This window comes from Argiope bruennichi, chromosome 8, assembly GCF_947563725.1.
Source record: "Argiope bruennichi chromosome 8, qqArgBrue1.1, whole genome shotgun sequence".
In the NCBI taxonomy this organism is placed as follows: domain Eukaryota; kingdom Metazoa; phylum Arthropoda; class Arachnida; order Araneae; family Araneidae; genus Argiope; species Argiope bruennichi.
The window spans coordinates 122,748,485-122,761,128 of record NC_079158.1 but is presented as its reverse complement, the minus strand read 5'-3'; the positions used below and the strand labels follow the sequence as shown (position 1 = coordinate 122,761,128).

Here is a 12,644-nt window from a genome sequence, read left to right as displayed (position 1 = left end):
ACTATCCTGAGTATAATAATAAATAAGTAAATAAAATAAAATAAAAATTTAGTTATTAAAAATCAAGAAGTATTAATTTTTTTTCTGGTTCGTTGAACTGTTACCAGTATGGAACGAAAGTGCTCTACAAAAATAAAAAATTAAATTACATTTTAAAAAATTCGCTCATCAAGAGATTTTTGCAATATTTATGAAATACTCGCTGGGAAATTGCCGACTACGTCTTTGAAAAGTTTTTATAAATTATTCATCGTTTTTTTTAATTTAACAGCTTTCAAAGACTTTGAATTTTTACTCAATACTCATTCATAAATCATTAGATTCATTCTCAATAATTCCTTTATTGAAAGATATTGCAATCTTCACCCGTTGTCGAGACTTCTCAGAAACTTCTTCTTTAACCCTTTCCTGCATGCCAGCCCAATGTATCCCGAACATAAGTCGAAAGTGGAGACTCGGATGTTGCATTTCCCTGTCACCCTGAATCGCTCGCCGATTATGGACTTGGCGTACAAAGTGTCGGCTATATAGGCAGCCTTTCCTGCTTCCACTGCATCAAGCCATGGTGGTATGCCTTTATCCATCTTGATGAGGTTCTTTTTAATTCTTTCGAATACAGATTCAAGTCTGGTATTCACTAGCTTCTGAAATTTTTAAGCAAAACACTAGTAAAAGAGGTTTTCTTCATTTTTTAAAAAAAAGCTTATCATTATTGCAAATGATAAAAATTGAAGCATTAAAAATATTCTTGTTAAGTTTAAAAGTGTAGAAATCAGCAGAGAATAACTGAAAAGCCTATAAAATCTTGGAAACATCGCTTTGAAGTTCGTTCTGTACATGTATCAGTGATACAGTAGCATTGTAATATGGATTTTAAGATTCTATTAACAGTTATCACCTCTTGCAATTAATTTAAATTGTCATCCGCTGTATAACAAAGTGCTCTTAATGTTTTTTTAATTCACATTATCGCAGATAAAAATGTAATGGTTACAAATTAGGAGCGCATTTAAATGAAACATTTGAATAACATATTGTGTTTCATTATGATAATTGCATCTGAAGGTGAAAATAAAATCTAAAAAACTTTTAAAGCTTTATCATATATTTTTAGAAAATATAATTATGTAAATCCAACATTTTCTAATGTAAATAAAAATAACAAGTTTCATGAGATTCTTATTAAAAATTTCCCTGTAATATATAGGGTGCTCATTAATTATTGTCGGGGTTTCCGTACCTCATAACTTTCGAATAAAAAATATTACGCAAAAGCCGATTACGTATTCGTTAATTACAACTCAAAGAATTTTATTAATGATATTAAAATGTAAAGCTTGCACAATTTGCACTTTTTAGGCATTCAGCTGAAGGCGATTATGTATTCGTAAATTCGCTGAACAAATTTTGACTTTTGATAATCGTGCGGGTTCTCCGAGCCTCATATTCTACAGTTATGTTTATTCACTTTTTCTGACACATGAAAAGTGGATTCGTCACTGAAGAACCATTTCCGAAGGTAATTTTCATCATCCTCAATTCGAGTCAAAATTTGTTCAGCGAATTTACGAATACATAATCGCCTTCAGCTGAATGCCTACAAAGTGCAAATTGTGCAAGCTTTACACTTTAATATCATTAATAAAATTCTTTGAGTTGTAATTTACGAATACGTAATCGGTTTTTGCGTAATATTTTTTAATCGAAAGTTATGAGGTACGGAAACCCCCGACAATAATTAATGAACACCCTATATTATACTTACCAAGGAAGCCAGAACTGAGTCTATAAACCAATCTTCGCTTTTTCTCTTATTTTGTTTTTGAACTTGTCTGAGAATAAAATTTTGATTATATCATGTTTTCATGAAAAAAAATTAATTAAAATTTATTTAGTAAATATTATTAGAACACTATGCTATTGTATTCATTTTTAATTTCTAAACATAATTCTTTATTAAAAATATTTTTAATTTAAAATTTTTTTATCTATTTAATACAAAAAAAAAACGTAATCAAAAAATATTTTACTTACTACCAAAGATATGATTTAAATGATTGGAGATACTACGAACACAACCATCGATTAAGAATTTAAATTTTTACCAAAGATAGAAATGGTTAAACATATATGTGTGCGAAATAAAAACTTTGATAAGAGGATATAGTTCTCAAACCCATAGCCACGAAATTCTTCTGCAGTTTCATCACAATTGATGCAACTATATTATTATTATTGACATTTTTCATATATTTTATAAAATATCTCTAAATATTTTAGATTATGCGCTAACAAGCTTGAATATGATTTTTTTAGCTTTTGAATAACATTTTAAGGGTTGATATGATTTGGAATATTATGACCTTTCCATTAACAAAATACAAGATTCACACGCATTGGTAAAAAAATAAAAAGATAAAAAAATATTGTACATTGATATCACTAAGTAATTCGCATTTCTTATGAGGAACATCCACTTTGATTGTGGCTCAATATCTAATTTAACCATTAGAAATAGGAATAAGTTTCCATTCCACTAAACAGTGTATTGAATTATATTTTATTTATTTTGAATCAATAAATATATTACTGAGAAAATTATGAAAATATATTTTTATACAATATTCGCTCTTATTATTCATATTTAACACAGTACTCTTGCTGCCTTAACATTTAAAACAAACAAAAAAAAAGTTCAGTTTCTTTTTGACCAAAATTGACTGAGTTATGAAACTTTGAATTTCATTATTTTAGACAAAAAGGTTATAAATACAGATAATTCCAGGCGGTCTTTAAAATAAACTATAAATTGATTTAAATAATGAAATTCAAATCTTTAATACTCGATCCGTTATAACCGATTTTTTGAAATTCTACAGTATCAAAAGTATTTTATCAAATGCGATTAAAAGAACCAGGAGTCTGTATAAAAATACAGATTATGTACATTTATTGTTTTAAACAAGATTTAAATTTTTCAAATCATTAAAAAATTGAAATTAACGTATAATATTATTTCTAATTGTTAAGAAATTAGCTATTGAACCATGATTAAAATTGATATCCTGTTTATAGAAGCGAATATTTTCTCAGTGTTTAATATAACATACTGATCATCAATATTAACTCTAATAAAAAAACGCCCGGAATTCGATATTTTCACGATACTGCATTGCATTCAAAATATCGAACAAAATCGTTGAAATATCGCAAAATATTTTGTGTTAACAGAAATATATTCATTTTCTATATTTTCATCATTAATGATTCTGTGGTGAATAAAAGCGAAAATCTTTTATTGTGAATGGTAAATGTATCTTTGTAAATGCATTGGATAAAATTATACTTCAAAATGAAATATTGCTTTAATCCTTCAACTATACAGGTTCTGATGAGAAATAAAAAAGATGCCATTATTATTTGATTGGCAAACTGTTGATTTCTCAATAGTACCTCCAGGCACAAGACAGGATAAGAGTTTTCGTAAGTTCCAACAATTACGCTCGGATAATTCAAGAAATCCTCCAGGCTTTCAAACTGAGGCTTTAATCTGTTCGCTGCGTAAGTTGATACCATCGTTCCCTGGAAAACATACATGAGGACTAGACAACCAAGAAACCAGAAGCTTTGAAGACAACGAAAGCTCTTGTTTGACCAAATGTCGCGCATGAACCATCTGTTGTTTCCTGCAAATCCTAGTAAAAAGAATAGAATGAAGGGTAAATGTTTGCAATATTTCGAGTGAGATCAGTCAAAATAACCATGGATTAAATGATTTGATTACTATTGTTCATTAGATGCGATTTAGTTTAGTAATAATAAGGAGCATGTGATATAAAAAATCTAATTAACATTGTTTATAGAAAGAATGGATATGCACTGTGAATTTTTATTGTCATAAAAAGAACTTCCAGGATGAATGCGAGAAAGAATTATTGCATTTTCGCATAAGAAGTATTGTAACCGTCAAAAAATTCGAACTCAAGATTTTGATAAATCTCCAAATTTCAAAGCTCTCCGAGTTCGAAAAACACATTTTTATCTGCTCATTTTAATCGACAAAAAATCCGAATTCGAATTTTGACGAATCTCTACGTTTCAGACCTCCATTAGTTCAAAAAACACATTTTTGGCTTTATTATGTCTCTTTTTGAACTTTGAGCTTCGGAGATGAAGTATAGAATGTGATCCTGCAACAAATTTGTAAATTTCTACCAAATTTTGAACGAAATTAATTCACAGGAAATTTTTTGTCTGCCAGTTCAAGTACAAGTGAGCACAAAAGCCACAAATCACAAAGAGCTAAGTAAATAAAATTTAATGCTCAGATTTATCATTTAAACTATAGATTCTTATCCAATTTTGAATAAATCTATCAAAAGATTAACTCTCTTTCTATCTGTATCAAAATATTAACTGCCTTTCTATTTGTATCAAAAGTTTAACTGTCTTTCTATCTGTACCTTGACATGTACCAAAACACAAAGATTTAAATTATTGTAATTGTTTTGAATTATTGAACAACTGTAGCTCAGTGTCAAGTTTCGATTGCAATTGGTTGGGAAAAAGGCTTCCAAAATGTGTATTCGCAAGTGAGATTCCACAAAAACGCTAGATTTATGCCAAGGAACTACATTTTGCAATGTTGTTTGTCTATACCAAGCAAGACATTCGCGGTCTTAACCAACATACACATGGGGGGGGGGATAAGACCTTAATTGGAAACACCCGCTGTTTGTTTATTTATTTTTCAAATATGATTGAAAGCCTTAATAATGCCTGGTAAGGCGCGATCCAGTTGATTTTTTGAGTTTCTCTTTCTTGTTTAGTTCTTTAAAAATTAATTTATCATTTAGAAAAAGTTTAATGCAACTATTCTCAGGGTATTTTAAAAACCACTTGAAACTGAATTAGAAACAAGTTACTTCAAATTGAAATTTTATATCCTTATTGTTCTTGCAAATTTTATTACATTTAATTTAAAAACCTGTTAAATATACAAGAAGTACTAAATACTGATTTCGAACTACTATTCACTTACCTTTACCTATGAGGGCAATTTGAAATTCCCACATATATCTGAGTAGAGCTCTTAATATCCAGTTTTTTGATGATGGACTTAACAGATAGTATACTAAGCATGCCGTGGCAGCAGAAAGAAATATAGCAAGGAAAATCAGCAGCCAAATCTGAGAATAAAATAAAATTCTACTTAAAACTTGTTATTAGAAGCAAAATTTATGCTTTAAATAATACGCAATTAGCTAGCATTATGCATACTCTTTCACTTTATGTTATTTATTGATTTATTAAGCCTTTGGTGACCAGCCAGTTCTCCAATCTTAATGCTCGTTAAAATTTTAATAGTTAAATATTTTATGTAACTCCTATTTTAATAGCTTCTTCATCAAAATATTTTAAAGCTTCAAATTTTGTTAGTTATATAATTTACTCATAATACTATAAACGCCTTCAGCCATAACGTAATATGTATCTCTCTAATTTTCTGCTAGATCCCGTATAATTTGTGCTTTAAAATATAATGGAAAAATTCCCTGAAATTGAGGTCTTAGATATAAGGGGTTTCAGGGGATTTTCGGGTCACGAGGTGTCAATATTCTTAGACAAAAGTCAGACCCCTCACACAAAAAAATCCCTTGTTTGAATCCCTGCCTGAAGGTGACCCTTCAGAAAGTCTTCAGGTAGGATTCTTAATTTCTTCTTTTTTGATTCTATAATCTTTTTGCTAATATTAATTTGGTATTTTTACTAATTTGGTTATATTATATATATATATATATATATATATATATATATATATATATATATATGCAGTTTCGAAGGCAGTGAAGAGATTTTCGATTTCCTGGACGTCATTTTATTTTTTCATATGTGAGAAGCAGGTATTATTATTTACAAGAAGGCGCGGACAAGGCACGTCCGCCACAGCACGTTGCAAAAACAGTAGTCGGGAAGAAGCGCGAAATAAATTATCCGTCTTATATAACATGAGATATGGATAGGGAAACTATTTTTTTACAGTACTAATATATTATTAAGATTCTGATAGGGATTTCTGATGCATGTCAATCACAAATAAGGGAAACACAGGGAACTTTAAAAAAGAATGTGCTTATTTTTTTACCCCTTCACGCGTAGCGTAAGAATGTGTCGGCGTTTAGTCGATTCAGCAATTTTATAAAGCTTCTCTTGAATTAATTAAGTAGAGAAAGTGGAATTGGATCAAGAAATAAGAGAATGAACTTACTATGGGCTAAATTAAGATAAAACTTTGGAAATTAATTAACTTGAAATTAGTGTTAAAATATCATTACACACTCACACACACACACACACACACACACACACACACACACACACACACACACACACACACACACACACACACACACACACACACACACACACATATATATATATATATATATATATTAGTAGAAGGTTTTTTTCCCATAATTTGTACAAAATGTACAATGTAATAATGTACAAAAGCTTTTAATAAGTAGAGAAAAACTGTCATTTCTTACTGCTAGAGGAAAAACTCCAAAAATGAGGAAGGGATCTTTATGAGCGGGAACCAAGCCGGTTATTATAACCAACTGGGAGAAATCTACGGGAAAGGCGAAATCTACAGCTTTGGCCCTCGCTTCGTTTATAAAAATAGGCCCTGCCAGATCGGTAACCTGCAATAAATATAAAAGTTGCTACTTATTACTACTCAATTAAAGTACTAATGTTACTTTACTGTTATGCTATTACGATTAATTACATTACGACTGTTACTACTTTAATGTTACTTTTAATACATTTGTTAATCTGAAGAAATTATGTAGTATAAATTTCAGACTTTTGTACATAAACATAAAGACTATCATTCTCGCACTGTGATTATAAAATTGCGGAACTCTTTCAGAATAAGTACAGTTAGTTCATTTCGTTTAAAGTCAATTAAAGCATTAAAGCTTGAATGGAAAATCTACGATCACTACTACCATCTTTTGTCTTTACCAAATATCAGAAAATGAATAAAGATCATCGCAATATCACCGCCTGCTCTCTTAACGGCTTAGAAGGTAACAGAAAGCGTAAACAGCTTGCCTAAGAAAGTAAACAAATTTTGTAAATTCATAATGCAAAATCATTTCTTAATTTCTTCTCTTCGTATTTGAGATAACTTTTGTGTGGTATCCATCTGCCAAAAATATGTAAATATCATTAGAAAGTTATGATACTTTCTTATTATTTTCTATTCTAGATTTGAAAGGTATATGTGAACACATTTGATGCAAAGTATTCAAATGTATCTATGTCAACAAACCCTCAAGCATGTGTGCATTGATGGAGGAAATTCAACGCTGCATCAACGAAGTTCTGCCACATTTATGCAAAATGGCCATGGAACATTTCAACAAAAGAGTGCGTATGTGCTAGTAAAGCTACTGAGGCCATTTGCTCTATGTATTATTCCATACATAACCTTATCCTGTGTACTTTACGATTCAATAAAAATAAAACCATTTAATGTGAAAAAAATTGTGTTTTTTAATATTTAATTCAAATTTTGTAACGCTCTACCTAAAATATCAGCTATCAAATGAAATTTTTAATAGGGTTGCCAACACTTTACTGCTTTCCTTCAAAGCAAATTTTTTTCACTTACATTGTTGATCATATCTCCAATCATGCCATTCCATTTACCATCGGGTCCAATAAATCCTCCATAAGGAGCGTCATACTGGTAAGTAAAACTATGAAAAGAAAAAAAAAACTATAAAACATACATTAATTTCATATCTCGTCAGTATTCCATGTACTGATTAGAAATTTGAATGAAAAGTAAACAAGCAAATGATGGAATCTCAAATAACGCATCAGTCTTAAAAGTTTAAAAAATATATATTTTTATAAGCACATAATGCGTTTTCATATAAGAGCGTGTAGTGATTCATCTATATTACGATATTTTGAGAATTATGGTAAGTAATATATAAAAAAATATTATCATGGGAGAACATGATGTTGTTTTAGTTTGGAGTTTTGAAACCTCAAAATGTACGGCAAAAATTGGCTATCTATCGCTTTTGAGGCATCAATTTTTCTCTTTTGGGGTTATTAGAAAATGATGAAGAAAGTTACAACTTGGAGCGAATGTCATCCATGTACCCGATTCTCGTGTCTGGCCAATAAAGGGCAGAGTCATAAGTAAGTTATTACCCGAAGAAGAACAGTGAAAAAAATTATATTATATATATATATATATATATATATATATATATATAGATAGATAGATATAGATATAGATACAGATAGATAGATATAGATATAGATATATACATATATATAGATAGATACGAATTTTTTTTTCAATTTTTCTAACTGGCAAGAAAGGTTTTGGTTTGGAACGATCTTGAAATGGAAAAAAAAGGCATAGCTTTTCTAAAAATTGACGCTTGCGCAATGCAATAGTCGCATGATCCTTCCAGAGCAGTTTAAACCTAATTTTCAAATAATAATAATAATAATAATAAATAAAAAAAATTGCTTTGACATAAAGTTTTGGAGCTTGAACGATTTTGAAATGGTGGAGAAAAAAAAAAACCCCATCGTTTTCCAAATATTGACACCTGATAGTCAAGTGATTGTTTCAAGCTGGTTTAAACTAGTTTTTCACGAAAAAAAAATTATGGTCTCGAGAAAAAAATTTTAGAACTCAATTGATTTTGAGATCGTCAAAAACTATCACCTTTCTAAATGTTGGGGATTGCGAAATATGAGTCATGCGGGAACATGATGTTTCTATGAGGGATTGATACCACGTGACTTAAAAAATAATGTTCTCACATGATAACTTGAAATTTGCTATAACAGATTTTAATTTTTTAAAACTTAATTTAATTATAAAAATTTAGACCAAAAACTTATTTAATAACAGTTTGTTTTCTAAAAATGAAAACCCTTTAGAGAGACCACTTCAGCTCCAATCACAGTTATGTTCAACCTGCAAAATATAAAATTAAAACATAATGCAGTTATAAAGTGCATTTAAATTATTTTGAATATTTTAATGTCATATATTAAATTAATTAAAAATTCTAAGCGATAATATATAGCAATATTATTAATTGCTTATAAAATTATAAGTGATCTAATATAGAAAACTAGATTCTTGCGAAAAGAAAATTTTGTCTTTAAAAACTTGTCTTGAAATTATTTAATGAGTAAAAAAAAAAACTTCTTTTCGTTTTCATTTTAAGCAATATTGTGAAATAAATTTTGAAAAATTAATTCATCCAATTTCAAAGCTAAATGCAAAAATAATATATTCTGAAATAAATTTTTGAAAAATTAATTCATCTAATTTCAATAGCTAAATGCAAAAATAGTAATTAAATAATTATATGTTAAGCATACTCAACTGTCCCAGATCCCTTCAGCTTATCATATAAGTCTAAAATAACACCTTGTGCTTCAGTTTTGTTTTTCAGTACAATCCATGGATTCCACTGTAAAGAGAAGATGTTATTTTTTAACTAGATATATAACATACTATTCTCATCTACCATTAAAAAGTCTTTATTTCAAAATATATCCAAGCTATATTTCAATTCAAATTTACAAAGTAGAGTGAAATGCTGCATCAATTTTTTTATTGTTTACTAAAGAGAAATTCGGTTTATAATAGAATTACAGTTTTTAAACATTCGTAAACAATTAGAAGAATACATTATGAAAAAATAAAGCAAAATAAGAGAAAAATTACTTTTAAACATATTTTCTATTTTGATATTTCCAAGTACTAAAATTTATATTCAGAATGATAGTTGTTTTGTTTCGTTCTAAGCTTTTATTCCATTTAGTTGTACATTCTATCAAAAGTTTCCTTCTTAAAGTTTATAAATACACTAAAAGTACCCGTGTTAAGTTTTTCAAAGTTTTTCGGACAACTACATTGAAATTTAAACAAAACGGAACAAAAATTGTCAAGTAAACAAAGGTTTTATCACAAAATATTTTCTTTCCAAAAAGCAATGTTTTAATAAAAGAAAAAAAAAATTACAGAATTGAAAATTGAAATTAGGCACACTTAATTGATTATATATATTATCAATTAATAAAAATATAGTTCATAAGAAGAAGATACTTACTGGAGAAAGTGCAGTTCTTAAGTTAAGTACTTTCATGAATATTTTTCTAAAAAATTTATCACTCCTATCAATAAAATCTCGGTATATTTTTTTAATTACAACAAATGTAAATTAAAAGAACTACAGAATAATAAAAAAATTCGAATTAAATTTTAAAGGTCCAACATAATGTTTTTTTCAAAGATTTAAAATGCAACGCATTATTTGAATGCAAAAAGAAGTCATTTCAATCTATAGAAATCCAAGTGTGACACGCTGCTTTAATTTTAGCGCAGATTATTTTATTAATGTGTTTGATGTCAAATTTCGTTTACAGAGAAGAACTTTCATGTTTTGAAGAGTTTTCTTGAAGATAATTTTCCAACCTATATGAAACATTGTTTATTTGCTCATCTGCAAATCAAACAAATCATTTTATTGCACGTGTCGATCAATAGACAATGTCTATTTTATTTGTGTTCCTGAACTATCATTTAGATCGTTGTTAGGCTCGATGCATACATCATCGCTAAAAGATAAAATTGATCTCAGATACCTTTATTCAAAATAAGCAGTTTGAATAAATGTAATAATTTAAGTCTTGTAAAGTCTGAGATGGCTCAATCAAGTAGTTTGAGAAGATATGTTTGTTTCGAAAAATGTAAGATAAAACATTGTACTTTAATATTTGCTCAAAATAATATAAAACCATCCTATTGGTTCATTTTTTTTATCTATGAAGCGAAATTTTGTATATCAAATAAGCCAATCAAGCAACTGATAGAGTTCAGTCATAGAAAGAAAATTCAGTTGCCAGATCTTACGAAAATTACCACTCTGTAAGAATAACACTAAATTGTTTTTTCTGCTCCATAACAGTAGAAGTTGGTGAATTTGATTTGTCCTATAATTATAATAAAAGAAAGGAAATATAAAACGCAACTTTTAGTATAAAAAATTAGATTAAATTTTTAAAAAATTAACAATTTTCCTCAATTTTTAGTATTCAAATAGTTTTTGAACCTTTCAATAATTCCATTACTGTATTTTAAGCTTATATATGAGATTTCTTGACAGCTAAACTTTGCTTTTCGTTTTTTTTCTATAAGAAATGGTTTGATGGTGCTTGAAATTTTTTTATGGATTTTTCCTTTTTTTTTCAAAATTAAATTTGTCAAAATTTTGTCAAAAATCGGAATATTGTAGATTTGGGAACTTTAATACTGTGAACGGCTGATCTGATGGTGTCTCAATTGCTGAAAAAGATGCATCTTTAAGTTTATTTCCATAATTTTGCATTGACGTCCACAATTTTGTTTTTTCAAAGAAACAACATTAACATAAGATTCTCTATGACAATATTTTTGGAAGCACGGTTCCAGAATTTGGAAACATGCCACCTAATGTTCATGATCATTCCGAATGTTCTAAACTTTCTATGTTCATTCTGTTGCACTTAAACTGTTTTAAAGCAAACGTAATCGAATTTTTCTGCAACTTTTCATTTTTCTTTTTATGCATCAAGAACTGTACAATCGTAACTTGATCTTTGTTTAAAAATTCTGCTTTTTTCATTTCACTTTTCAATGGGTATTGAAATTCAAATGAAACAAAGCGATTTCAGTCAGCGGATGAAACAAACAAACAAAAAAAAACAGCCGTAATTTATAATGATAAGATCAATTTAAAAATTGGAAGATTGTTAAAACAAATGACAGATGATGGGAGTGAAGGCTTCACAATTTTTTAACAACATAGTTTACAGATGCATTCTGTAATAATTACCGTACCAAATGTTTGTTTACAATATTTTGTTTATAACACTTACTCAGATTTTAACTTTTTGCTTTCTAGAAAAGTACATTTCATAGTTTAAAAATTCAATCAAAATATGGAATCTCGAAAAAGAGTAATTACATTTCATGTTAAAAAGATCGCGTGGAAAAAACATTTCTTCCAAGATATAAATTATTAAAAAAAATTATTTTTATATAACAATCCACAGAGCTACGTTGAAAAAATAAAACTAAAATTCCATATACTTTAATAATGAAATTGAGATTTAAAAAAAGGAAAGAAACCATTTTTCCAGTTTTTGTTTTTTGGTTTATCCTTAATTTTTCGACTCGTTTAAAACTTTTAACATAGTTAAAAAGAACAAGCATGAGCTTTTTGAATAAAATGGAAACTCTTAAACAATAACTCACATAATTTTTAAAAATTCTTTTATTGAATTCCAAAATTTTTTACGAAAATATAACTTTGCAGAATAGCAAAAATAAAGACAAGTAATAAAATCTTTTAAATATTCTATAAATTAATTTTTAACTCTTAGAGTTCAATAAAACAATTCATTAAGGTTTGAAAATTTTATCAATAGAGTTGTAGATTTATGCGAAATTTTGTAACAATCAGTCAAAGGTTGATTTTTATTCTTCTGGATATATCCGTAGGTTTACAAATGCTATAATCCGAAAATGCAACAAACTGGATTTAAAA

General features: G+C 28.2%; 1 protein-coding gene across 1 annotated transcript; it reads right to left on the bottom strand.

Annotated features, from left to right (window-relative positions):
• Nucleotides 1–362: 362 nt before the first annotated feature.
• LOC129980748 (glutamate receptor ionotropic, kainate 5-like) lies at nucleotides 363–11,444 on the bottom strand. Its single transcript, XM_056091130.1, has 7 exons — nucleotides 11,370–11,444; nucleotides 9,433–9,524; nucleotides 7,682–7,769; nucleotides 6,549–6,704; nucleotides 5,042–5,189; nucleotides 3,454–3,695; nucleotides 363–644 (listed from the first exon to the last, which is right to left on the bottom strand). Exons 1-7 carry the CDS (start codon nucleotides 11,442–11,444, stop codon nucleotides 363–365), a joined length of 1,083 nt encoding a protein of 360 aa, XP_055947105.1.
• Between the last annotated feature and the right edge of the window lie 1,200 nt (nucleotides 11,445–12,644).